General features: G+C 38.4%; 1 protein-coding gene across 1 annotated transcript in view; it reads left to right on the forward strand.

Annotated features, from left to right (window-relative positions):
* SLC13A2 (solute carrier family 13 member 2) overlaps positions 1-24,779 on the forward strand; it is a 688,970-nt gene that overhangs the window by 260,372 nt on the left and 403,819 nt on the right. Inside the window, exon 5 of the mRNA XM_044054394.1 lies at positions 2,534-2,656. Within this exon, the coding sequence (XP_043910329.1) occupies positions 2,534-2,656 (123 nt within the window). The remainder of the gene's footprint in view (positions 1-2,533; positions 2,657-24,779) is intronic.

Genomic DNA, 24,779 nt, shown 5'->3' on the forward strand with positions numbered 1-24,779 from the left:
AAGCATAACCCTTAACATATGAGCTTGATAGTGAGAATCCTAAAAAACAATATTGCAGATACACTTTTCCCCAACTCTATCAAAAGCTTTCCTTTCCTTGCCCGAAGGACAGGTATTAGTTTTTAACAAATGTTTAGCAGCAGCTGGGTTTATTGGATGAGTTTATAAAGTCTTAAAAGCTTGAGTAACTTTATATAATCTATTTGCTTTCTTGAGGCAGCAGACTGGATGTCAAGCAAGTTGCAGGCTATGACAAAAACATTTCCCAGAGTTAAAGAACAGGAGAAACTGAAGTAGATTCTGGAAATTCCAGTTGTAATGAGTCATGGTACTTTCTTGGAGATTAAGAAACCTCTTGCTTTTCCCAGTGAAACTTGACTCAATCTGGCAAAAGTATCAGAAGAAGATAATACTTCAAAGGGACTGGCAGAAGCCACACTCTCCTCAGAATCTGAATCAGAAAACCGGGGAGACAAAACAGAATTTGTTCCTTCACAATCATTTGTGGTTCAAAATCATGAATCTCTTTAGAAAATGAATCTCTTTTTCCTTTTAACAGAAACAGCCATCCTGGCAGTGTCAAGAGAATGAACTAAACCCCAAGTTAGTCCTGCCCAGTGAAATTGAGACAGGTGAAGAGATATGTCTAAGTTTTTGTACCACCTGTGGTTAAGCTTTGTTTTAACTGGATACCATGTGTTATTTAAATCTGTGTTATATGGTACTCACCAGATTCTGGTGAAGTCTAATTGCTGATGAAAGTGTTTAATCTTGTGTTTGTAAAATAAACTCTTTCAGGGTTTGATTTTTGGAGTGTATTACTTTTGTCCGCGATACAACTGTTTATCAAAGTTTTTATTTCTTTTTCTGAAGAAACAGACCCACTTTTCCAGGAAAAACCTCCCTAAAGATGGGCAAAGCTTTCTGGTTAGGCAAAAGTGGTATTCTCTGCTCTTTCTCTGAGGACCTAAAAGACTGGTTCTTTCTTGTCCACCAGGGGCACTACAACAACCGCAACAGCTGCAGAGGACATGTCTAACCCCTGGTCAAAGGTGGCTGTAGGGACTCCACCAGTGGAAGCCAGGGAAAATATTGAATGGTCTGAGAAACACGTTTTGGCCACTACAGAATCACCCACCTACAGCTGAGGTACTTTACAGCCTGTTGTGGTTGCTAAGACTGTTAAGTCATTTTGTGTTTTGTATGGCTGGAAGAAGGAAGAAACAAGGAACTAGTAGGCTGTTTCACGGTTAAGCCGAAAAAGATGCCTGTTTCCCTGGCAAGCCTGGCATTAGTCAGTTAAAAATGTAAGTTCTACAAAAAAAAAAAAAAAAAAAAAATTCCCCATTAAAACACAATAAAAAGCATTAACCTTCACTTCTGCAGCACTGCTTGACAGGGGTACATGAAAATAATTTTCTTGGGTGGCGAAAGCCAGGGAACCTTTTTGGCTAGGCTTATATAGGCTGCAGGGCCAATAGCCTAGTACCTACCTATGAACCTATGAACCTAGTCTCCAAAAGTAAAATTATACAACTTTTACCAGAAAAAATAGTTTAAAGTTAGTTTTAATAACTTTTTCCCATAAAGTAAAAAAGTGACACTCCCGTTTAAAATTAAATAAAAGCCATGTGACAGTCATTAAAACAACTTTTCCTAGCTTTAAAATTAAAAGTTCACAGGAAAAGTAAAATGTGTGCCACAAAAAGTAAAGTGAAAAAATTTTTCCCCAAAGGGAATGCACTTGCTTAGTACTGTAACACCATTAGTTGACTGTTGATCCTTGAAAGCCTTCAAGCGGACGATCTTCAGCATCAGGAGATCCCTGAAGGGCCTGATTCCCAAACCTGATTTTTTTAGTCAGTTTAGCTCAAACTGACTAATGGTTTGAGTGCATGGAAAGTGCCCTAAAAGATCTGGAAGCTGGCCAGCAACCCTTCCACAACCCTCATGGACATGGACAGTTATCATTAAATACAATCTTGGGTATTGTCTAACATTTCTATGGTATTACATTGGGAAGAAATGACTAGGTTTAAAATTACTTCCAGGTCAATAGCCTAGTAATCTCCTATAATCCTATGATATAATCTTAGCAGGATATAAGCCACATTAGATAATGCTACTGCAGTAGTGATCTAATGAAGAACATAACAATATTATAGTAGTAGTAGTAATAAAACTGGTATTATTTAAGAAACGTATGATGGTAAAACAGATAAGGAAAATGGCAGTAATGTTTAGGAGGCAGAGGAGGAGTGAGGTTTAAGGGAAGGCAGGAAATGAGCAATGTATGTAATGGTGGACTCAATGAGAGTTATAAAGAAAGAAAACATACATAATGTATAATGTTTGTAAATAAAAATAAATGATACTACGGTTTGTTTTTATCTATTAATGTATGTGTGTCTAAGTCTTAAATGGTATTTAATAAAAGTGTTTAAGAAAGAAAAAGAAAGATTAAATTGTACTAAACCTGGAACTAAAGAAATGTAAATAATAATGTGTAGAGTTTTTTGTTTTTGTTTTACAGGCTTTTCCCAGACAACAACAATGTAATCAATTTTGCATCTTGGTTTGGCGTTGCATTTCCTAACATGATCTTGATGCTTCTTCTATCTTGGTTGTGGATTCAGTGCATGTACCTTGGTTGGAAGTAAGTGTTCTCTTCTGGTTTTATTACATTTTCAGCTGATAGCTCTACTTGTAATGCAGATTCAAATATTACATTTTTACAACATCTTCCATGTTTGGAGGAGAGCCTGCAGCCAGCCATATTCCCACTTGAATTTGAATGATTCAGTATGTATAATACTTTAACATACTCAGCACTGGAAAGCGGAATAAATTGTTTTTGTTAACATGACTTCAAAATGCCCGTATATATTAATCAAACAAAAAAGACACAGTACAGTAAAGTAAAACTTAGACTTTTAATTACAAATCACCACCAGGAAAATAGCAATCTGCGTTCCTTGTGATACAAAGAGCTTCTTCAGTGCCTCTGTGTATCAGAGGGAAACCCATATTGCTATTTTCCTGGTGGTGATCTTGTAATTACAAGTCTAAGTTTAACTTTATTTTGCAGTGCTGAGTCTTTTTTTGCTGAGCATGGTAATATAACGTGCGCACCAATTAGCTGGCAGTTACATGCATACCTTGAATGATCATTTATATACATACATGCATGTATGTATGTATGTGTGTTTGTATACATATAAATATATATATATATATATATATATATATATATATGTATATATATATATATATATATATATATATATATATATATATATATATATATATATATATATATATATATATAGTTCCCCTTTATAATCTCAAAATACTGAAATCTCGAATTTCAGTATCTCAAGACCATAAAGGCAAATTTTTAAAATAGCAAAAGTGCATAATTGCGAGTTCGAATATCTCGAATTCTCGGTTATGGCTTTACACTATGTTACGTGCGGTGTTTTGTGAGGATGGTGTCCGGTGTCGTATGTGGATTTAGGTGGAAGTTAAGGTAAGTGAGTGTTTTGTAAGTGTTTTGGGTGGTAGTTTGAGTGTATGTGAGTTTGTTTGTAAGTTGTATGTGTGGGTTAGGGTAGGCAGGTGAAAGTATGAGTGTGTAAGTGTTGGATGTGTTGGTGTTTGTATATGTGTGATGTGTGTGTGTGTGTGTGTGTGTGTGTGTGTGTGTGTGTGTGTGTGTGTGTGTGTGTGTGGGACTGTAGAATGTCTAGGTGTGAGTTTACTTTCTTTTTCTGTTTGTGTGATCTCGGAGTTAGTATATATTAGTGGGGGGGGAGCAGCATTGTAGGTTTGTGGATGTGTGGTGTTATATTTTTGTGTGTTTTTTGTTTTGTACTGTGGGTATTGTGGTGTATGTGTGGTGTGGTGTATCCTGTGTGTTCAGGATTTCAGATTTCATGGTTTTGGGCTGTTGATGTTATGTGGATTTGCCTTTATGGTCTCAAGATAATGAAATTCGACATTTCAGTATTTTGAGATTATAAAGTGAATCCCTATATATAGATATATACATACATATGTATAGCTAGATATATAGATATAAATACACACACACACACACACACACACACACACACACACACACACACACACACACACACACACACACACACACATTATATCACAATATATCTTAAGCTCAAAATGTTATACCTTAAAATATCTAAAAGAACTGAAAGCACAAAACACTGAAAACTCATAAAAGTGAATAACAAAATATCTAATTATTCTATCCAATTAAAAATAGGTTATATCATATACCCCAACTACAAAACCAAGATCAATTGTAGTCTTCGTAGTTGTACTGTTACAGAAATGTTTTTTTACTAATGTAATATTTTGGGTTGGGGCAGGATAGGGTTAGGATAAGCACCCCCCCAACAGCCCCTTACTCGTGTATACTAGCCTTAACATTACTTTTCCATGGCCTATTTTCAAGATATGCAGAAGTTAATTGCTGACCTTCCTGCCTCAGAGACCAAGGAATCCCTGTCTGAACTTCCATCTTCTGTTACTCAGGTGACTAAGTATAACTTGAAATATGCATATGTTGCAGTTGATGCACTATTCAGAATGGCTGCTATGGTTTGTCTCTGGAAACATTTTCCCTGGTAACATTCTCAGAATTTCCCTGACTCCATTAGGTCAGAAATTCTTAATGCCCCTATGGATAAAGATCTGTAGTTTTGTCCTTCCTCTGCAGAGGTCCTCCAATAATTTGACAAATGAGGAAAATTAATCCAAGGCATTATCGAGATTTTCAGCCCTCCTTGTGGAGCTATTTCAAGCAGCTTTCTCCTAATGAAAGCCCCTCATTCAGATCTTGGTTTAGGTCCTTCCAGAAAACTTCCAATAAACAAGTTAATAGAAACAATGACAAGGTAGGTCTGGATTTAAAGGTCATACAAGGTCCAATGTCAACCTAAAAAAACAGACTGACTGTGCCCTCATTCCCCGCTTTCCTTTTCATATGAACAAGCCTGTAAACCAGTCCTAAATTCTGGGCATTCACTATTCTCTTTGGCACCAGATAACATCAGATTCCTGGGTACTAAGAATCATTCTTGAAGGTTACCATTTGCAGTGGGAGCCCCCTGCCTTTTTTCAGGGAATTCCCATCATCCTCTCTCACAGATGTCTCTCTTCCCTCCTATTCTCCATGAGATGTTGACTTAGGGTGTCATAGAATCTGTGCCCTCCTCTGAAAGAGGTCAGGGTTTTTGCTCTAAAATCTTCCTGGTGACAAAACCAGGGTGTTACTTGAGGCCCGCTGTAGATGTTTCCTTTCTGAACCTTCATATCAAAGTTCCAAAATTCAAATTGCTCTCCATTCAGTCAGTACTGCTAGTCATTTCCCCAGGTATCTTCTTAAAAACTTTAGATTTAAATTATGTTTATCATCATATTGCAATCCACAACAGTTTCAAACAATTTTTGCATTTTTCTGTGACTGGGTCGCATTTTCAATTTTCTGTTTGGCCCTTTAGGCTCTCTACCACTCCCATAGATCAAAGAGTCTAGCTCCAGTAACAGTCCGTTAAAGGTTTTCATGTTTTTCCTTACCTAGGTGACTGCATGATAGTAGTACAGTTTTGTGAGACCTATCTACAGTAACTTGAGTGAGTAATGAAACTTTTTTCTCAGTCTTTGATTTCTGATAAACATGGATAAATCTTCTCCCCACACACCTAATAAAATTTCAGGGCTGTCGTCTGGATACATTCCTCATGAAGACTTTTCTTTCAAAAGACAAAGTGCACTCTTATGTGACACATTTTCTGAAATTCTTATAAGCTAACTTTGGTGTCGGCAGGGAATACCTCAGAATTTTGGGAAAAATGGCCTCAACTATTCTCATGATTCCTTTGGCCTGACTTCATCTGAAGAAAATTCAATGGCTCTTCTGGACCCAACACCAGCATACCTTCTCCTTTCAGATTCTTGTTCTAGGGTTTTGTCACAAGAGAGTTACAATGGTGGGTACATCAACTGATTCTCAACCTAAGCCTTCCTTTTATCCCACATTCTGCTACTCAAGCATATAAATGTCAAGGAAATGCTGCCACTTTTGAAGCTGTCCAATTCTGAAATCATCTCTGGGTTCCAGGTCCATCACTACTCATTGTGGACTGCACCATATTGTTGTGGTACATAAACAAACAAGGAGAGACCAGATCCTACCCCCCTCTGCAGACTAGCTAAGTTGGTCAAGGATCTAGCAATTCAGCACAATTTATCCCTCCAGGCAACTTACATTCTGTCCAAGCAGAATATTGTGGCAGACAACCTGAGCAGAACCAAGCTAGACCCCCCTGAATAAATGCTGAACCTATGGGTCTTCCAGGAACTCGTCCTTCTGTGGAGAACTCTGCAAACAGATCTGTGTGCCTCCAATCAAAACAGACAGTTGAAGACAACTCTGTTCCAGGACCCCGTGCATTCAGGCCTGGAAGATGGGTGCATTTTCATTCCCCAGGTTGGGAATGTCCCCATATGCATTTGGACAGAGTCTCCAAAGAGTATAATGGATCCCCTTTTGATGCAGGCACCTGTGGTTCTCCCTGCTGTTAAAATTGGACAGAGGCCAATAAGATGGATTTGTTCACATAGGACAGAGATATCTGATACAACCCCGCCTCAGTTTCTTCAGTTGACTGCCTCAATGAAAGAATTTGAATTCCTTGTAGGCACCATTTTGCTACTAGAAATTTGTATTTGGCAAAATGAAGGCAACTAGAAGAGTCAGGGCCCATTACATACCCATATGCCTCTGGTCCATCAATATATGAGTGAGTTATTATCCTGCCCTTTGTTATTCTTCCATTAAGCTTCACCTGTTAGCCATTTCTAATTGTCTGCCATTGGACCAATTTCTATATTGCCATCTGTTAAACAGTTTTTGAAAGGGGTTTTGCATATGTGACCACCTCTTAAGTGAGCGGCTCCTTCCCTGTATCTAAATTTTGTGTTAGGAAAACTTACACTATCTCCTTTTAAACCTGCTCAGGAGGCAGACTTGAAATTCTTAATTTGGAAAACAGTCACATTAATTGCTCTGACCACTGTCAGATGAGTGTCTGACTTGCAAGCCTTAATAGTCACCCACCCCTATCTTATTTTTCATAGGGATAGAGTTTTCTTGAAAACTAATGCCTCCTTTATGCCCATGGTAAAATAAAGGGAAACAATGTTTTATGCCCAAGGTAAAATAAAGGGACACAATGTTTAGAAATAGACTATTTTGAGATAGTTGTTCCCAGCTATTACTTTTTGTTATTCCCATAATGGACAATCACTTCCTGTCATAGACAGGGCTCACTCTACTCAAGCTTTCATTTTGGAAAGGAGTAAACTCTAGAAATATGCTAGAGCAACTATTTGGTCCAAACATTTACCAAGCATTGCAAACTGGACTGTTACTTTAGAACAGGGGCTGAGTGTACTGATACTGTTCTTCATGGTCTTTTGGATTCTAACCAAGTTTTCTCCATCCATGCTCGCTAACCTTTTGTAGTTATCCTTTATAGCTTAGGCTACTGCAGTAGTGATGTAATGAAGAGCATAGTAGAGTTATATTAGCACTTTTACTATAACAGGAGATGTTTGAGTAGATCTCTAGTGTAGTAGCTGCTTCCAACCTCTGATTCCCTAGATTTGCATTGCTTTTAACTGTATTCATAATTTTAATTTCTTTAGAAAATGATACTGCTCTCTGAAAACTCATGATTGTTTTTCAGGTTAAGAAAGTTTTTAAAGTTTGACATGGTAGCTGCACTTTATTTCCTGCATTTTGATGCAAACAGCAGCTATGGCACATGAGGAGTTTGCCAAAAAACTTTTAGAGGTGGGTCAGTCCTTGGCAGGATGTCTCATATAGTTTGGCTACTGCAAGCAGTGATCTTCTTGAACATCTGCTGTTATGGTAAGAGCACTTACACAACCAACCTTTTCTAACTTTGCACAGATCAATGTAATGTTCAGCAGAGTTGTAGGGAGGGCAAGGTGGATGGAGCTGCTACACTGGGCATCAGGTTGCAAGTTAACAAGGGAAGAAATATATTTTTTAACTTTTTCTTGTTAATTTTCTCATCCACTTTGAGCATTTGTGGAGATGGAACTCCCTATTCTCACTTTACCCTAGCTCATAATCTAGCAGCTTTCTCTCTCTCTCTCTCTCCTTTCTCTTTCCCAGAAAAAGAGTGGAGAAAGACAGCCACATAAATAAATAAAAATGCTGGCAGGCAAAGTTTCACAGGCACAAATCACTCAGGTGATGATAAAGCAAAGGTGTATTTAATGATAAAAATCCACAAGAAAAACAAATAAAATGTGAGCGCTTTCGTTAAACAAGTGTTAACTTCATCAGACACCATTAAAATGTAAGACAGCCATTTATATACATATAAAAAACACTCTGATTGGGTAAGCAAAGAGAGGCAGCTGGCTAAGCAACACTGAGACAGAACATTAATTAACCCCTTGATGACTGTGTTACAGTTGAAACTGTTGCATCTTAAATACAACTAAAACTTGTAATTAAAAGATAAATTATTAGTCTCATACTTGTGTCATGAATGATTCTAAATAGGATAAAACTAAAACCAAAGTCATTTTTAAAATCTCATGTTAAATATGTACATAATGCCATGTTTACCAAAGTCAAATACATACAAAAGTGCTTCTGCTTAACAAATTTTGAGATATTTTGTTCCTTTCCAGGCCTTTAATTTCAATACAGGAGAGATGGATGTCCTGTCATTTATCCCTGGCCATCTATCTGCCTGTAGTAAGATTTGTCACCTTAACTCCTTTAACTCTAACTGAAGTCCCCAAGGCTTTTTGTCACTGATGTCTACATGGTCTATTGCCTTAAATGTGAAATTGTGGCCAGTATTGTTCTGAATATGCCTCGCTAAAGCATTATTAATATTATTCTTTCTTATGGCATAGTTGTGTTCATAAATTCTGGCATTAAATTTCCTTTCTGTTTTGCCTACATAAAATGCTAGGCATTGGTCACATGTAGCCATGTAGACCACTTCCTTGGAGTGACAGTTATATTTACCTTTTACATAATGGTCTATACCATTCACTGTACATTTGCTGCTTGATTTCACCTTGTGGCACCAGTTACAAGACTCAAATTTGTACATCCCTACACGTCCTGTTCTAGTGTAGTTAGAACCTTTCCTAAGAAGGTCTTTTAAGTTTGAGCCCCTTCTGTATGTAACTATAGGTCTTTCTCCTATTTGTGCCCTGATGTACAAGTCATCCTTTGAAATGTCCCAGTTCTTATAAAAAATGGACATCAAGTGGTATGAGTCAGAGTTGAACTTAAGCACCGTAGAGCTACAAAAAGATCTTTTATCCAACTCAGGTCTCCCCTCTTCAACTTCAGAGGGGCTGTTGTCTAGTTTGTTTTCCCCAACTATGGGCTTAAAAGCACAAGCACTTTTGTATGTATTTGGCTTTGGTAAACATTTTAGCATTATGTGAATATTTAACATGAGATTTTAGAAATGACTTTGGTTTTATTTTTATCCTATTTAGAATCATTCATGACACAAGTATGAGACTAATAATTTATCTTTTAATTACAAGTTTTAGTTTTATTTAAGATGCAACAGATTCAGCTGTAATACAGTCATCAAGGGGTTAATTAATGTTCCATCTCAGTGTTGCTTAGCTAGCAGCCTCTCTTTGCTTACCCAATCAGTGTTTTTTATATGTATATAAATGGCTATCTTACATTTTAATGGTGTCTGATGAAGTTAACACTTGTTTAACGAAAGCGCTCACATTTTATTTGTTTTTCTTGTGGATTTTTATCATTAAATACACCTTTGGTTTATCATCACCTGAGTGATTTGTGCCTGTGAAACTCTGCCTGCTAGCATTTTTATTTATTTAGTTTGTTTTGCTGCTTCTGGTTTTTTGAGTTTGTTCATGGCTTCTGGCAGCATGGAGTTATCTGGCACACCAACAGCTAACAAAGAGCATGAAGGAAACAACTCGGAGATTGCATAGCTTACTGCTCTTATTCTACACCTAACCCAGAGAATGGATCGTCTGTATGAACATGTGGGACTGAATAGTACCACTTCTGCTCTTGCACACTTGAATCAGCATGGGGATGCAAGCGAGCATGCTACTAACTTTCACAATACACCTTTATGCCTCATTTCCCATTCATAGCAAAGTGAAGTGTGGCAGGAAGGCACAACGCATCTGTGCATAGCAGGAATGAGTTTTTCTGACAACAGAAACTCTCATAATGCTGTAGGAAGAAATGGACTAATAGAAACTCTTAACAAGGACATTCCTCAGTTGGAGGAGTGGTTGCGGAATGGGGTTTCATTTAACAGAAACATCAAACACAATAGCCCTTCCTTGGAAGGTAAGCTGACAGATTTTGATGTTAAATTATCACGATGCAAGAAACTTCAACTGGAAAACACCTACCTAAGGGAATGCACTAGACTAAAAGTGATTCTCAAAGGTTTAGGGGTCTGGCGCTTTCCAACTGGTTTACAGCATGACTCTGTTTTGTACACTGAATTAGTTAACTTATTTGATAAATGTGGGCTCGACCTTTTAGAGCTTTTAATTAAACATAACAACAGTGAACTGGAACTGTTATTCAAAGACCTTGCAATTCTAGATTCTGCCATCCGTGAGGATCATGAGTATAGCAACATGAAATTTGAACATTACAGGATTTACACTAGCATTGACCAGCACAAAAAGCAGTTACCTATACAGTGGTTTTTAACCACCAAAAAGACTTTTCAGTACACAATTATTCTATTTTATGTATAAATGAAACTACAGCTGACTTATTGTTTAAGGGAATGTCTTTTGTACCTGGTAAAAGATTTAATTTTTGTAGACATTATGTTAGATCTGAACTTTATTTAAGTAAGTAGAATTTGACCTTACTACATGGTACTACCTCCCAAACTAATGTCAGTGAAGGCAGCATTTTTAAGATCAGTTCTACCTACAACCCCCCCTTTACACCCAAAACTAGCAATGTATGAAAAAGCTTGTGAACTAGATCTGTATAATTTAAATAAGAACAAATAGAGGCCAGCTCAAACACTTCACAACATGAACCAAAGTGAACATGATTGTTTATTGGAACTGCAAGAACATGACGTCAGGGTTATGAAACCTGACAAAGGGGGAAGGGATGTAATTATGGACACTTACACATACAGTGACAAAATGTTGGCTATGTTAGACACAGGAAATTACATGGAAGTGTCCCTTAATGAATTAACTGCAGCATATAGGAAAATCTACAGCCAACTCACTGACATATTTCTAGAAAGAAGAATCGACCTTTCCTTACATAACTATCTTAACATCATTAGCCCAAGGATACCAGTGTTCTTTGGTATTCCCAAGATCCACAGGAGCCTATCAGATCCACCTATGAGGCCCTTAGTGGATGGAAGACACTCCATTACCACTGCCTGTGCCCAATTTTTAGACCATGAGCTGAAGAAAATATTGCGTAATGAAAGCCAAATTTGTAAAGACTTTTGGGCTTTTTTAGAACAAGTGAACAAAACCAGGTATGACGCAAGTGACATCATGGTCACTATAGATGTAAAAGACCTGTACACGGTCATCCCACAAGAAATTGGTCTCGAGTGGGTGAGTGACCTACTGTTGTTATACAAACTTAACCAGGAGAAAATTAATCTAATTTTGGAATTATTAGAAATTGTTTTAAGAAACAACTATTTCTCCTTTAATGGCAGGTACTTTTTGCAGACTATAGGAGTAGCAATGGGTTCAGCTTGTGGTGGGACATTCGCGAATATGGTAATGGCATATCGGGAAAGAAATTATGTATTTCAGTCTCAGTACTATTCTAAGGTCAAACTGTATTATAGATACCAAGATGATATCAGCTTGATATGGAATGGGTCACTGGTTGTTTTGGAAGAGTCTTTGAGATACCTTAACACCACCACTACATTCCTGCAGTTCACTTGGGTAATTAACCTGGATTATATGAATTACGTTGATGTCCACTTATACAAAGACACACATAATGAAAAGTATGCTACTAGGATCCACAGGAAAGAGACCTACTCAAACTCGTTCCTGCATTACACTAGCTCCCACCCCAAGCATCAAAAGAGGTCAGTAGTTAAAGGGCAATTAGTTTGAGCAGCCTGTATGATCTCCAGAGAATAAGATTTTCTCATTGAATGCGACAACTTAAAAACTATGTCCTTGAGGAGCGAGTACCCAGCAGACTTGCTTAATGAGCTTATGCAGGAAGTGATAGTTAAAAGAAGCATAGGGCATTTTAAGCCCATAGTTGGGGAAAACACACTAGACAACAGCCCCTCTGAAGTTGAAGAGGGGAGACCTGAGTTGGAAAAAAGTTCTTTTTGTAGATCTATGGTGCTTACATTCAACTCTGACTCATACCACTTGATGTCCATTTTTTATAAGAACTGGGACATTTTAATGGATGACTTGTACATCAGGGCACAAATAGGAGAAAGACCTATAGTTACATACAGAAGGGGCTCAAACTTAAAAGACCTTCTTAGAAAAGGTTCTAACTACATAGAACAGGATGTGTAGGGATGTATAAATGTGAGTCTTGTAACTGGTGTTGCAAGGTGAAATCAGACAGCACATTTACAGTGAATGGTATAGACCATTATGTAAAAGGTAAATATAACTGTCACTCCAAGGCAGTGGTCTACATGGCTACATGTGACCACTGCCTAGCATTTTATGTAGGCAAAACAGAAAGGAAATTTAACACCAGAATTTATGAACACAACTATGCCATAAGAAAGAATAATATTAATAATGCTTTAGTGAGGCATATTCAGGACAATACTGGCCACAATTTCACATTTAAGGCAATAGACCATGTAGACATCAGTGACAAAAAGCCTTGGGGACTTCAGTTAGAGTTAAAGGAGTTAAGGTGGCAAATCTTACTACAGGCAGATAGATGGCCAGGGATAAATGACAGGACATCCATCTCTCCTGTATTGAAATTAAAAGCCCTGGAAAGGAACAAAATATCTCAAAACATTTGTTAAGCAGAAGCACTTTTGTATGTATTTGACTTTGGTAAACATTTTGGCATTATGTAAATATTTAACATGAGATTTTAAAAATGACTTTGGTTTTAGTTTTATCCTATTTAGAATCATTCATGACACAAGTATGAGACTAATAATTTATCTTTTAATTACAAGTTTTAGTTGTATTTAAGATGCAACAGTTTCAACTGTAACACAGTCATCAAGGGGTTAATTAATGTTCTGTCTCAGTGTTGCTTAGCCAGCTGCCTCTCTTTGCTTACCCAATCAGAGTGTTTTTTATATGTATATAAATGGCTGTCTTACATTTTAATGGTGTCTGATGAAGTTAACACTTGTTTAACGAAAGCGCTCACATTTTATTTGTTTTTCTTGTGGATTTGTATCATTAAATACACCTTTGGTTTATCATCACCTGAGTGATTTGTGCCTGTGAAACTCTGCCTGCCAGCATTTTTATTTATTTAGTTTGTTTTGCTGCTTCTGTTTTTTTAAAGACAGCCACATAGACAGAGAGGCGTGATAAGATATGTTGTGAGGTTGGGATCTCTATAAAGCACAATACAAAATTTAATGGCTCTATTCAAGACCCTGTCCCATTATCAGGAATCAAAAAATATGGCTTGGCCATTGTAGGATACATACAAGTATGTATGATTAATATCTGAAATAAATCTAGCTTTATAAGAGATGAGCACCAAATTATCTGGGGTATGGTTTTATAATTTCTTATGCAAATAGATGTCATGTTGAAACATGGACAGTAAGACAAAACATAGGTATAAAACAGACTTAAAGAATCTAAAGTTATCAAAGTGATATTGATACATACTGTAAACTTTACCCCCCTCTCACTCCCAAAAGGGCCCACAACAATAGTGGAAAAGTGTAGTGACCCAGAAATCACAGACGCACAGGTGAAAACAGCCCTTTCAAAAGCCAAAAGCACAACATTAGTGGGGCCAGATGGTGTCACAGGCTGCATCTTGCACGAACTACAGAATGAACTAAACCCCCCTCCCCCACCTAAACACACTGTTCAACCTCAGCCTCTGTACAGGCTACATGCCCATAGAATGGCGCACATCAACGGTTATTCCATTCCACAAAGGAGGGGCCACAACTGACCCTGGTAACTATCGCCCCATAAGCCTGACTAGCCTGGTCTGCAAGGCTATGGAGCGCATCATAATGGAACTCATTAACAAAGACATTGGGAACCTCCAAACACTTGACTCAACCCAGTTTGGCTTTGTTAAGGGCAGATCATGCCTACTAAACCTGGTTGACCTCTTTGAGACAGTCACCAAGGCCATAGATGAGGGGAAGGTAGTTTACACAGCCTACCTTGACCTCGCCAAGGCTTTTGACACCATTCCACACTCAGGAATTATAGAAAAACTCACCAGCCTGAACATAAACCCCTACGTCACGAGATGGGTTGCCAACTGGCTTACAGACAGAACTCACACGGTAAGAAGAGAGGGCTCCAGGTCCGACTCTAAACCATTCACAAGTGGTGTCCCACAAGGCTCGGTCCTGGGACCCCTACTGTTAGGCATATACTTCTCAAAAGTACAGGCAAACACAGGAGGACTATGGCTAACCAAGTTCGCCGATGACTTCAAACTGGGTGACATAATTGACTCTACGGCTGACACGGACATTCTCCAAAAGGGCCTTACTGAGACAGACACCTGGTGTCAAAGTCATGGTCTCAAGCTAAATGCCAAAAAATGCATAGTCATCCCGACTGGGAAAAACAAAACACCCATGAATTACCACATAGGTGGCAGCTCCCTTAATACAGAAGAGGTAATAAGAGATTTGGGGACCCAGGTAGATAGTAATCTCTCCTTTAACAATCATATTGCCAAAGTAGTTAGGAAATCCTTCTATGTAGCCCATCTAATTACTAAAGGGTTTGCATCTAGAAATAAAGAGGTTATAGTGACCCTCTACTCGTCATTCATAAGACCCATCATAGAGTACAATGCCCCATTTGGGATGTACCTCACAAGACACTTGAAATACCACACAAGTACCTCACCAAGAGGATTACTGGTCTCAAACATATGCCCTATGCAGCCCGACTGGAAAAACTACAGCTGTACTCAGTGGCATATCGCTTACTCAGAGGTGATCTCTGCCTGACTTACAAATCCATGTCCAGCTCAGAATTGATGGACATGCTCCACCTAAAGAAATCCAAGTCACTGTGAGCCACTCGCTCTAGTGAGCTAAACCTCACCACAACAATAAATAGAACATGCTAGAACATGTAGAACATACATATTACCCACAGAGCACAATCATAAAGTTTCCCTAATAAACAAACACATTCAAAAACTGAGAAAACTAATAACCTCATGCATATCAAAACTAGCCCTAAGTGGAGACATCCACCACAACCCTGGCCCTACCATCTCCAACCCCAGTCCTCATAATCAGACTGGAAACCACAACTTCTCCCATATCACAGCCAATAGAAAGCCAAGTGACTTCCTTCTACTTAGCCTAAATATTAGATGTATATCCAACAAAGTCCATGAACTCCATGCCACCATAGACTTGTACTCCCCAGATATAGTCATCCTGACAGAAACCTGGCTAAAACCTCACATTACCAGTGAGCAAATCCTCCCTACCAGTTACGGCAAACTAAGAGTAGACCGGCTAAACAAGAAAGGAGGCGGTGTAGCTATAAATATTTAAAAAGCATCTAAACATCCAGATCTTAAAATCATCAGCTCCACAAATAGGCAATGAAGAAATAATATATACCAACCTCAAAATAAACCAAAACAAAACCATCAGCATAATTGGATGCTACTTCCCACCTGGACAAAACATCCCTCCACTAGAAAACCACCTCAGCTGGTCTACCCACCATCTCCCCCAAGAAACTATAATTTTAGGTGATTTCAATATTGACTGGCAGTCCTGTTCTGGCAACCATCCAACCCATCATGTAAACCTTCATGGCTTCACTCAACTAGTCCAGTCGCCAACAAGGATAAATAAAAACTCCAGCAAGCACACTACCCTGCATTGGATACTAGTCAGTAAGAGCCCCCAGTCATATATAACAGGTTGCTTATCAGATAGCCTCAGTGATCACTCCCCAACATTCCTACTCAAAAAATACCTGTACCAAGCTAAATCTGTCATCTACTGTCAAATACGTAAAAAACGAAACTTTAACCCACTCACATTCATCTCATCCCTCAAAGAATGTAACTAGCATCATCTAAAGTACCTCAGTCTTGATGACGCAGTTGAATTTTTTAATACTACCTTCCTGAACATCCTTAATTACTATGCCCCCATAAGGTTTTCCAGAACCAAAGCACAACCATCCCCATGGCTACAGAAAACCACTAAGTCAGAAATGAAAAACAGGGATAAAATCTGGGAGCACTGGCGCAAAACCAAAACCCCATCAACTAGACAGAAATTCCTAGAAATACGCAATAGAGTCAAAAAGCTAATAAAACAGGACAAATTCCAGTACTACCAGTCTGCTCTAGACTCCTCCCAACACAACCCCAAGCAATTCTGGTCCTCCATAAACTCCATCCTCCACCCAGGTAAAGTCAGTACCCCTCCTCCTAACATCCCTCACTCCTCCGAAAATATTGCTACCTCATTCAACACACACTTCACACAAACCATACTATCACTAGCTAAACAACACAACTCCCCCTCCCCTCCAACCCACAACTTCAACTAGTAATCTCCCCACTGCCTTCTCTTTTTCTCCTGTACCTACCTCCAACATAAAAAAAAACTCTTAACTAAACTTAAGCCCACCAAATTAGCAGCAGACAACCTCCAAAGTGAATACCTACAAATCGCAGCTGATGCTCTTGCCTACCTAGTATCCATCTTGATTAACCAATCTCTGTCAGAAAGTTATGTTCCCACACTATGGAAAGTTTCACATATAATTCCCCTCCACAAAGGCGGCCCCTCCACAGAACTAACCAATTACCTCCCCATAGCTATTCTCCCTCCACACTCCAAAATACTAGAGAGATGCATTCACTCTCAGGTCTCAGGCTACCTCCTTACTATCATCCACCTTTCCAATACTCAACATGGTTTCTGACCAAACCATAGTACCACCACTGCCTTACTCTCCTTAACTAACACTATCCTTCAGAATAAAAACAATGGCTATCTCTCCTCTGCTACTTTCCTAGACCTATCTAAAGCATTTGACATGGTCCCACACAAACAACTCATCTCTGTCCTCAATAACTTATCCTTCTCTCAATCTGTCACCAACTGGTTTCAGATTTACCTGTCTGACCGCCAACAATCCGTTGTATGGCAGAATGACATATCTCCACAACTATCTGTCTCTATAGGGGTTTTCCAAGGATCCATCCTTGGACCCCTACTCTTTTCTATTTTCACCAATAATCTAGCCTCTGCCACCAAACATGGCACACTCATACAATACGCAGATGACTCAACCATCATCTGCTCAGCCCAGTCCCTACCCAAACTGCAAAAAGTCACACAGGAAGCCTTTTCCTCTGTTGGAACTTGGTTATCCAATGCCCAGTTAATACTCAACCCAAACAAAACTAAACTACTCATCTTCCAACCCACCAAACATACTCAAAACAACTGTCACTTTACCATCACAGCAAAAGACAACACCACTATACACCCAACAGAACACACCAAATTGCTAGGAGTGGAAATAGACAATAAACTAAAATTTGACATTCACATATCCATGACCATAAAAAAGTCCACAAAAAACTAGGAGCGTTATACAGAAATAAGCAACTTCTCACCAAAGCAGCAAAGATTTCAGTAGCAAATTCCCACCTTATCTCCACCCTACTTTATGCCTCTCCAATATATACCAGCCTAAGGCAATGCGATCTAAACAATCTAGAGACTTGCGACAACAAAATTGCCAAATTTGCCACAGGGGCATCCTACCGTAGTCACCACTGTCTCTCACTTGCTGAACTGGGCTGGCTTGAACTCCCTCACCTCCTTCAATGGTATCAACTCTCATTCGCCCACAAACTAGTAAACCATCCACTAAATGTCCCATCCCTCCGGAATCTACTCCAACCCTATCGCACCACAAGAGCACTAACATCCAGCAACAAAAATCACTTGCAGATCACTAAAGCCAATAACTCTGCTGGTGAAGCACTATTCTCTTGTGCCATAGTCAAATTATGGAACTCCCTCCCACCCACAATTACCTCCATAACATCATGCACCCACTTCAAAACTTTACTAAAAGGACACCTAAAAACATGCTGGCTATGCCCTTGCAACTCCCACTCTAATATCACCCACCTCATCCAACCACTACCTTTCTTTCCACCCCACTAACTACCTTGATTATAGCAAGCTCGTACGCTCATAAGCCTACTACTTATTAAACAGCAGGAACTTCCTATTGTAACAATTGTTAATGTCTGTTATGTACTTCGCAGATAAATATTCTAGTTGTCTACTGATGTACTATGTTCTTCATCTGTAACTATGTTTGTAATTAATTGCTATGTTAATTAAATTGTTAATCGCTATGTAAAGCCAATGTAACTGTCTGTATATTTTAACTGTGGAGCTTTTCTCCCCGGGCCTCTGCTGAAAATGGACCTGCGTCCAGTCAGACACTCCCAGTCAACAAATGTAAATAAATAAATAAATGCTGGAGGGATAGATTCCTGTCACAGGGACTCCCCATGCTTTGGAATAAAATTCCTAACTACATTAGGCAGAGCCCCTCACTAACACTCTTTAAGAGAAACCATGACGAGTGGATGGGTAACAGAAAATACACCCCTGGGATAACTTCATTGGCTTTTCTTGACAGAGGCTCAGTTAATTAATCAATGGGGCAGCGAAAGCTGACACACTCTGGCTAGACTTATAAATTCCCAAAGGCAGATAGCCTAGTACCTACCTATGAACCTATGAACCTATAATTTAAGACTAGAATTTACTTACACTGCCATTTGTATATCCCCATTATGAACTCTTAATATTCTAATATTCTAATTAAAAACAGCAAGTATCTGGGATCCAAGGAATAATATAATCACCACCAAAGTCTTGACATTTTATATACAAACAGACTTCAAAGAAGTACTCCACACAGGGGAACACCACTAACTGACTATTAAACTTACTTCTTAAATAATGATGTCAACTTAGCAGTAAATATTACATGGCCGACTGTGTAATTATAACTGACATGTTCTGAGGTGGGGCACTGTTCCTGTTTTGCAATATTCCTCTTGGCCATTACCATTTTAACTAAATTGGAACAGCTGATCCCAAGTCAAACAACTACAAAGGCGCTGTCTTTCCCATACAACTTAAATCCTTTTACTGCCAGATTATACTAGATTGTTCTGGCAAAATTGGCATGTATATCTAAATGTCTTATCTCATCTGGATCATAAAAGTGGTCTAGTCTGGAAACAGCTAAAAGTGAGCTGTGTCATAATGTTCATATCTATCAGTCCTGTGGCTGTGACAGACATCTGCTAGCCTATAAATTATCTTCAAAATGCTGTGAATTTTTGCCCTACACCCGAACCCCAGAATGATGTCAGAAATGCAATACACATGACGTACTGCTACCAGCTGAACTGGTAAGAATGATATCTTGTATAGGTTACTATTAAGATCATTAAATACAAATTCACTAGCAATGTATATTTTAGCTTAAATTAACAGTATCTTGCTAAATGTTTTTTTCTCTACAATCCTGCTTTATGTCACATCTTTAACAACTCCAACAGTTCTGTGCTGGTAACAGTATGCATTCCATGTGTTTTTTTTTCTTTATTCTCTGTTCTTATAAATTGCAGTGCAAAATTACAAGTGTTACAGCGCCAGCTGACACCTACCCAGTAAAGCTTCTCAGAATAATATTAAACTCCCTTGCATCTCATTGCAGAAAAAGAGACAAATCAAAACCTACATTATGGTTTACACCAGATACATAACAAAACAAGATAATGCACAACAGAAATAAAGCATGGGAAAGTGTCATTTAGAAAAAAGTGACAAGCAATTGACAACAATATCAGCAATTTCAAAATCTAACTAAGAATACCATTCTAAAGGCTAAACAAAACTACTATACTACTCTACAGGAAAACCAGAGTACAAATCCAAAGCAAGTTTGGTCAACTATCAGTAGACTCATTCATCCTGGTAAAAAATTACAGCCATACCCTGTCACAGAATAAAAAAAATATGTACTCACCATAACATTCTGTCTGTGTTGTCCATTTTCATGTGAAGACAGAAACATAATTGTCTATGAACATCCAAAAGGTGTAACATATTCTCCTTTATTTGAGAAATTTGGAAAGAAGACTGGAACAGTGATAACCTGATTAATATTGAATTCTGACACCACCTTGGGTAGTAAGGAAAGATTGGTTCGTAAAGATCTCTATCCTTGTGAATAATCAAATACAGAGGTTTAGATGGCAAGGCCTGTAATTCCATTACCCTTATGGCAGAAGTAATAGCAACCAAGAAGATAGTTTTCCAGGTCCAAAATTTTAGTTCACACTTAGCTGATGGTTTCAAAGGAGGTTAGGTTAAGTTCTGTAAAAAAAAAGAAGTTATGTACTCACCATAAGATTCTATCTGTGTTGTCCATTTTCATTCTTCCTCAACATATTGGTTCTGACTCGGCTGCTGTTCTACAAATCGAAGAAACCACAAACACTTGAGTTCCTCCCTTACCCATAATGCTGTAGTCCCCCCTTCTTCTCATGATCTTGTTTGGAGCTTGTCAAAGGAAAAATTTACTTTAAAAATGATCAAAACATGGTAGGTTCAGGTTAAGGCACTTTAATCTTGCAGCAAGGAGACAAAAACGTGCTAATACAGAGTTTGTCTAACCAGAAACAGGAAATACATTCATTTTTATAGGTTATCAAATTAATCCTGTCCTACCATGCTGACGTAACAAATTGCCACATTTTGGTCATCATCTGCTGACCATCTTTCCCATGATTTTCTGCTGATTTAAACATTTTTTATGTGAAACATCCTGAGGAAAACAACATGGCCTTGGTTACTTTCAGTTAGATACTTGTTATGTTACATTCAAGATACTATAGCTAAATCGAACACAATGCTAGCAGTTCATTACTCTAAAAAGCCTTTGTCTAACTTATCTCTAACTATTGCAGCTGCAGAGGTTCCCATCCTCTGAACAAAGCTGTCTGTCTATAATCATTACATTTATTCAATGGTATATTGTCTGTTCATATGCTTCTGACCTAGCAGATTAACACCTGTTTTTCAAGTACATTTCCACAAGGCATAAACAAGAATATTGCTGTGCTAGCAGTTACTAGGTCAGAGGGCAACTTGCAAGTTTCAGTAAGCATGCTGCAGTTTCAATAAGGATTATTTTCGGCCTCATATGAAACTCAATTTATAAAAAATCACAGTGCATAAGGAATAGAATGAAAAGCATATTAAAAACACTTGATTATTAATTTGTCATTAAGCAAACACATATTAATACATATTTTTCTAACATCTCCCTCCTGTTAATACTTTTTATTCTATTTTCAAAAAAGGATAAACAGTTTACTTCCTTTCCTAACCTCTTCCATTTAGGATTTGCAGTTAAGAAAGTCATTTAGTTTAAACTTTTATGAAAGCGTCTCACATTCTAGCAGCTCTTCAAATTCAGTACTTTGATACATAGTTTCAGATACGGATATATCTATGAATTCCTTAATTAATTTCTTCATGCATGGGATTCCGCAACAAATACAAGCTCCTATTAGGAGTAAACCTACCCCAATAGCAATCAGTATGTTCATAAAGATGGAACCCCACCCCCCAAAGGCATTCTGAAAAAACTCTGTCAGAGGGTTTGGGCCTGGTTTGGTCATGGCCGACACTTGCTGAATCACCTCGAGATGATCGTTGATCTCATGCTGATGGTCAGGAATAAATGCACAGCATTCTTCTTTGATTAAAGCACAAGTCCCACCCCTTGCCACTAGGGTGAAGTCAAGAGCCATTCGGTTTTGATGCACTACAGTTCTCATGGCATTCAGTTCATCAGTTATCAGTTCAAGGGCAGAAAAAGTTGCATTACTCATTATTTCGAGAAGTTTAGACAGTTTTCGCAGTTTCCAGATTGATTTAACTCTGCCATACATGGGTGATATACCTGCCCAGGATATAACAGCATCGCTCAAGTCCATGTACACAAGTTTGGTTCCCACATTACGATGGTTTTTCCACCCTGCTTCGATTCGTCCCACTGGATTCTCCGGTTTCTTAACAGTTTGTTTGGTTACAGCTTGAGTATTTCGAATACTCCCTTGAGGCAAGGCTGCAGTGTGTCGGATGGCCGGAACCAGGTATCCCAAAAAACAACTGCCAGACCAATTCTCAGGTAACCATTTATATGCCTTTTTCCCACATACAAAATAACAGTCCTCTACCTTTGTCATTACTTTGTTATGAAAAGACTGCCCTGCATGAAACATTTTCTTATCTATCACTGATAACTGTCTGAAAAGTACAGGATTGTGTTGTACCTGATAAAAAGTTTTATGCATAGATTTTAAAAATTAGTCATAATCTGTACTACAAGATCCACTCAAATCATTTGGTTTTCTGTAACATTTGTACTGTACAGTAACATTACATTTACTCCACCCAACTTGGATGAAGTCGTTTTTATAAAAACATACAATTCCTTTTTGTGTCACAGGCAAATACAGTGCTACTTTGTCTTGTGCTTTAATAGCAACCGTGTCAAAAATAGATTTTCCCAGGTCTCATTAACCCCTAGGGGGATAGCAGTCATTAACAAACCCCCGTATGCTGTTGGTATGGCCGTACAGACCCAGCAGTTCGAAACATTGAAAGTCTCTGCATATACACGTGTAATTGCCTGATAAGTGTTAAAGTTCGGATGCCAGTCTATGTTTGGTTCATTACGTCTAATCAGTTCAACCTTTGTGGCAGGAAAAAAGTATGGCCACAGCAAAAAGAACAGTGTGATCAATATTGCAACAAAAACAATCGTACAAGTTTTCTGAAATTGTTCAGTGTCTCTACTCACTCTGTATCTGGCCATTTTGTTCTTGTTGTGCAACAGTAACAAGGTTTTTGTCCAGTTCAAAGTTTTTAACCAGTTTACAGTGTGTCAAATGGATCCAAGAAGCTCGTTCCGTGATTTTGAGTGCAGTGGGTGTCGACAGCAGTACCTGGTACGGACCTTCCCACTTTGGAGAGCTCCAGTTCTTCCGTTTCGTAATCTTCACCCAGACCCAAGTGCCTGGGGCTACTGGTGCTTCCGATTTCGGTTGCTCTTTATCTGAAATGGAATTTAACTGCAAAAGTTTGTTATTCAAAAATCTCCTCATGTATCCTGCAAGTGAACTGTCAGCCTCCTGCTCTGTAGACATGAGAGGTTTCCACTGAGGTGTGTAATATGCCCTCCCAAACAAAGTTTCAAAAGGAGTTAATCCCTTTACATTTGGAACAGTTCTCATACTCAACAGTGCTAAAGGCAAACAGTGCACCCAATTTTTCTGAGTTTCTTCTATCAATTTCCTAAGCCTATTCTTCAGTACCCCATTGTGCCATTCTACTAGTCCTGCAGATTGGGGGTGATACGCACAGTGATTCTTTAATGATATTCCAAAGTAACGACTAAGTTGCTGAATTGTTTGGTTCACGAAATGTGTCCCGTTATCACTATAAATCTTTTCCGGTATCCCAAATCTGGGTATAATTTCTTTAACAAGGACCTTTGCAACCGTAGCTGCATCTGGGTTTTTAGTTGGAAACGCTTCTTCCCATTTGGAAAACATGTCTATAATAACTAAGCAGTATTTCTTATTCTTACATTTATTCAATTCTATGAAGTCCATACAAATGGTATGGAACGGATATGGTGGTGTTGGAAAATTCCCTCGCTTAGGCTTCAATGCCCCTTGTGCATGATGCTTGTTACAAACATGGCATACTGCACAAAATTTTTTTGTATAGTTTGTACACCCATAAGTTGTAAACACTCGATTCACTGACTGTACCATCCCCCCTGTTGAGACATGGCTATGCCCATGGCTCAACAATGCTGCATATATAAATAAATTAGATGGCAAAATTGGTTTCTTTTCCTTGGAGATGTACAGTCCCTTTTCGAGGATTGCTCCTCGTTTTATCCACTTTTGTTTCTCAAGATTTGTAGTAAGTGTCTGCATTGTTTTTAACATTTCTAAATCTAAAGTTTCTGAGTTTTGTAATTCTTCGCTCAAAAGAAAAGTTTCTGTGGCTGAAGCTGCCTGTTTTGCAGCTGTATCAGCCCGTGCATTACCTTTTGAAATTCTATCCTGTTGTTTTGTATGAGCTACGCATTTGCAAATAGCTACTTTCTTAGGTAACTGAATTGAGTCTAACAAGTCTAAAATAAGTTGCTCATGATTAATCAGTTTACCAGTAGATGTTATCATTCCTCTATTTTTCCACTGTTGTGCAAAAACATGTACAGTAGAAAAAGCATACTGACTGTCAGTATAAATGTTCACTTTCTTACCTTTTGCTAAGGTACATGCCCTTGTTAGAGCAATCAATTCTGCTGCTTGTGCAGATAAGTTGTGTGGC

This window comes from Protopterus annectens, chromosome 13.part0 (genome assembly GCF_019279795.1).
Source record: "Protopterus annectens isolate FY-2018-M chromosome 13.part0, PAN1.0, whole genome shotgun sequence".
Taxonomy (NCBI): Eukaryota; Metazoa; Chordata; order Ceratodontiformes; family Protopteridae; genus Protopterus; species Protopterus annectens.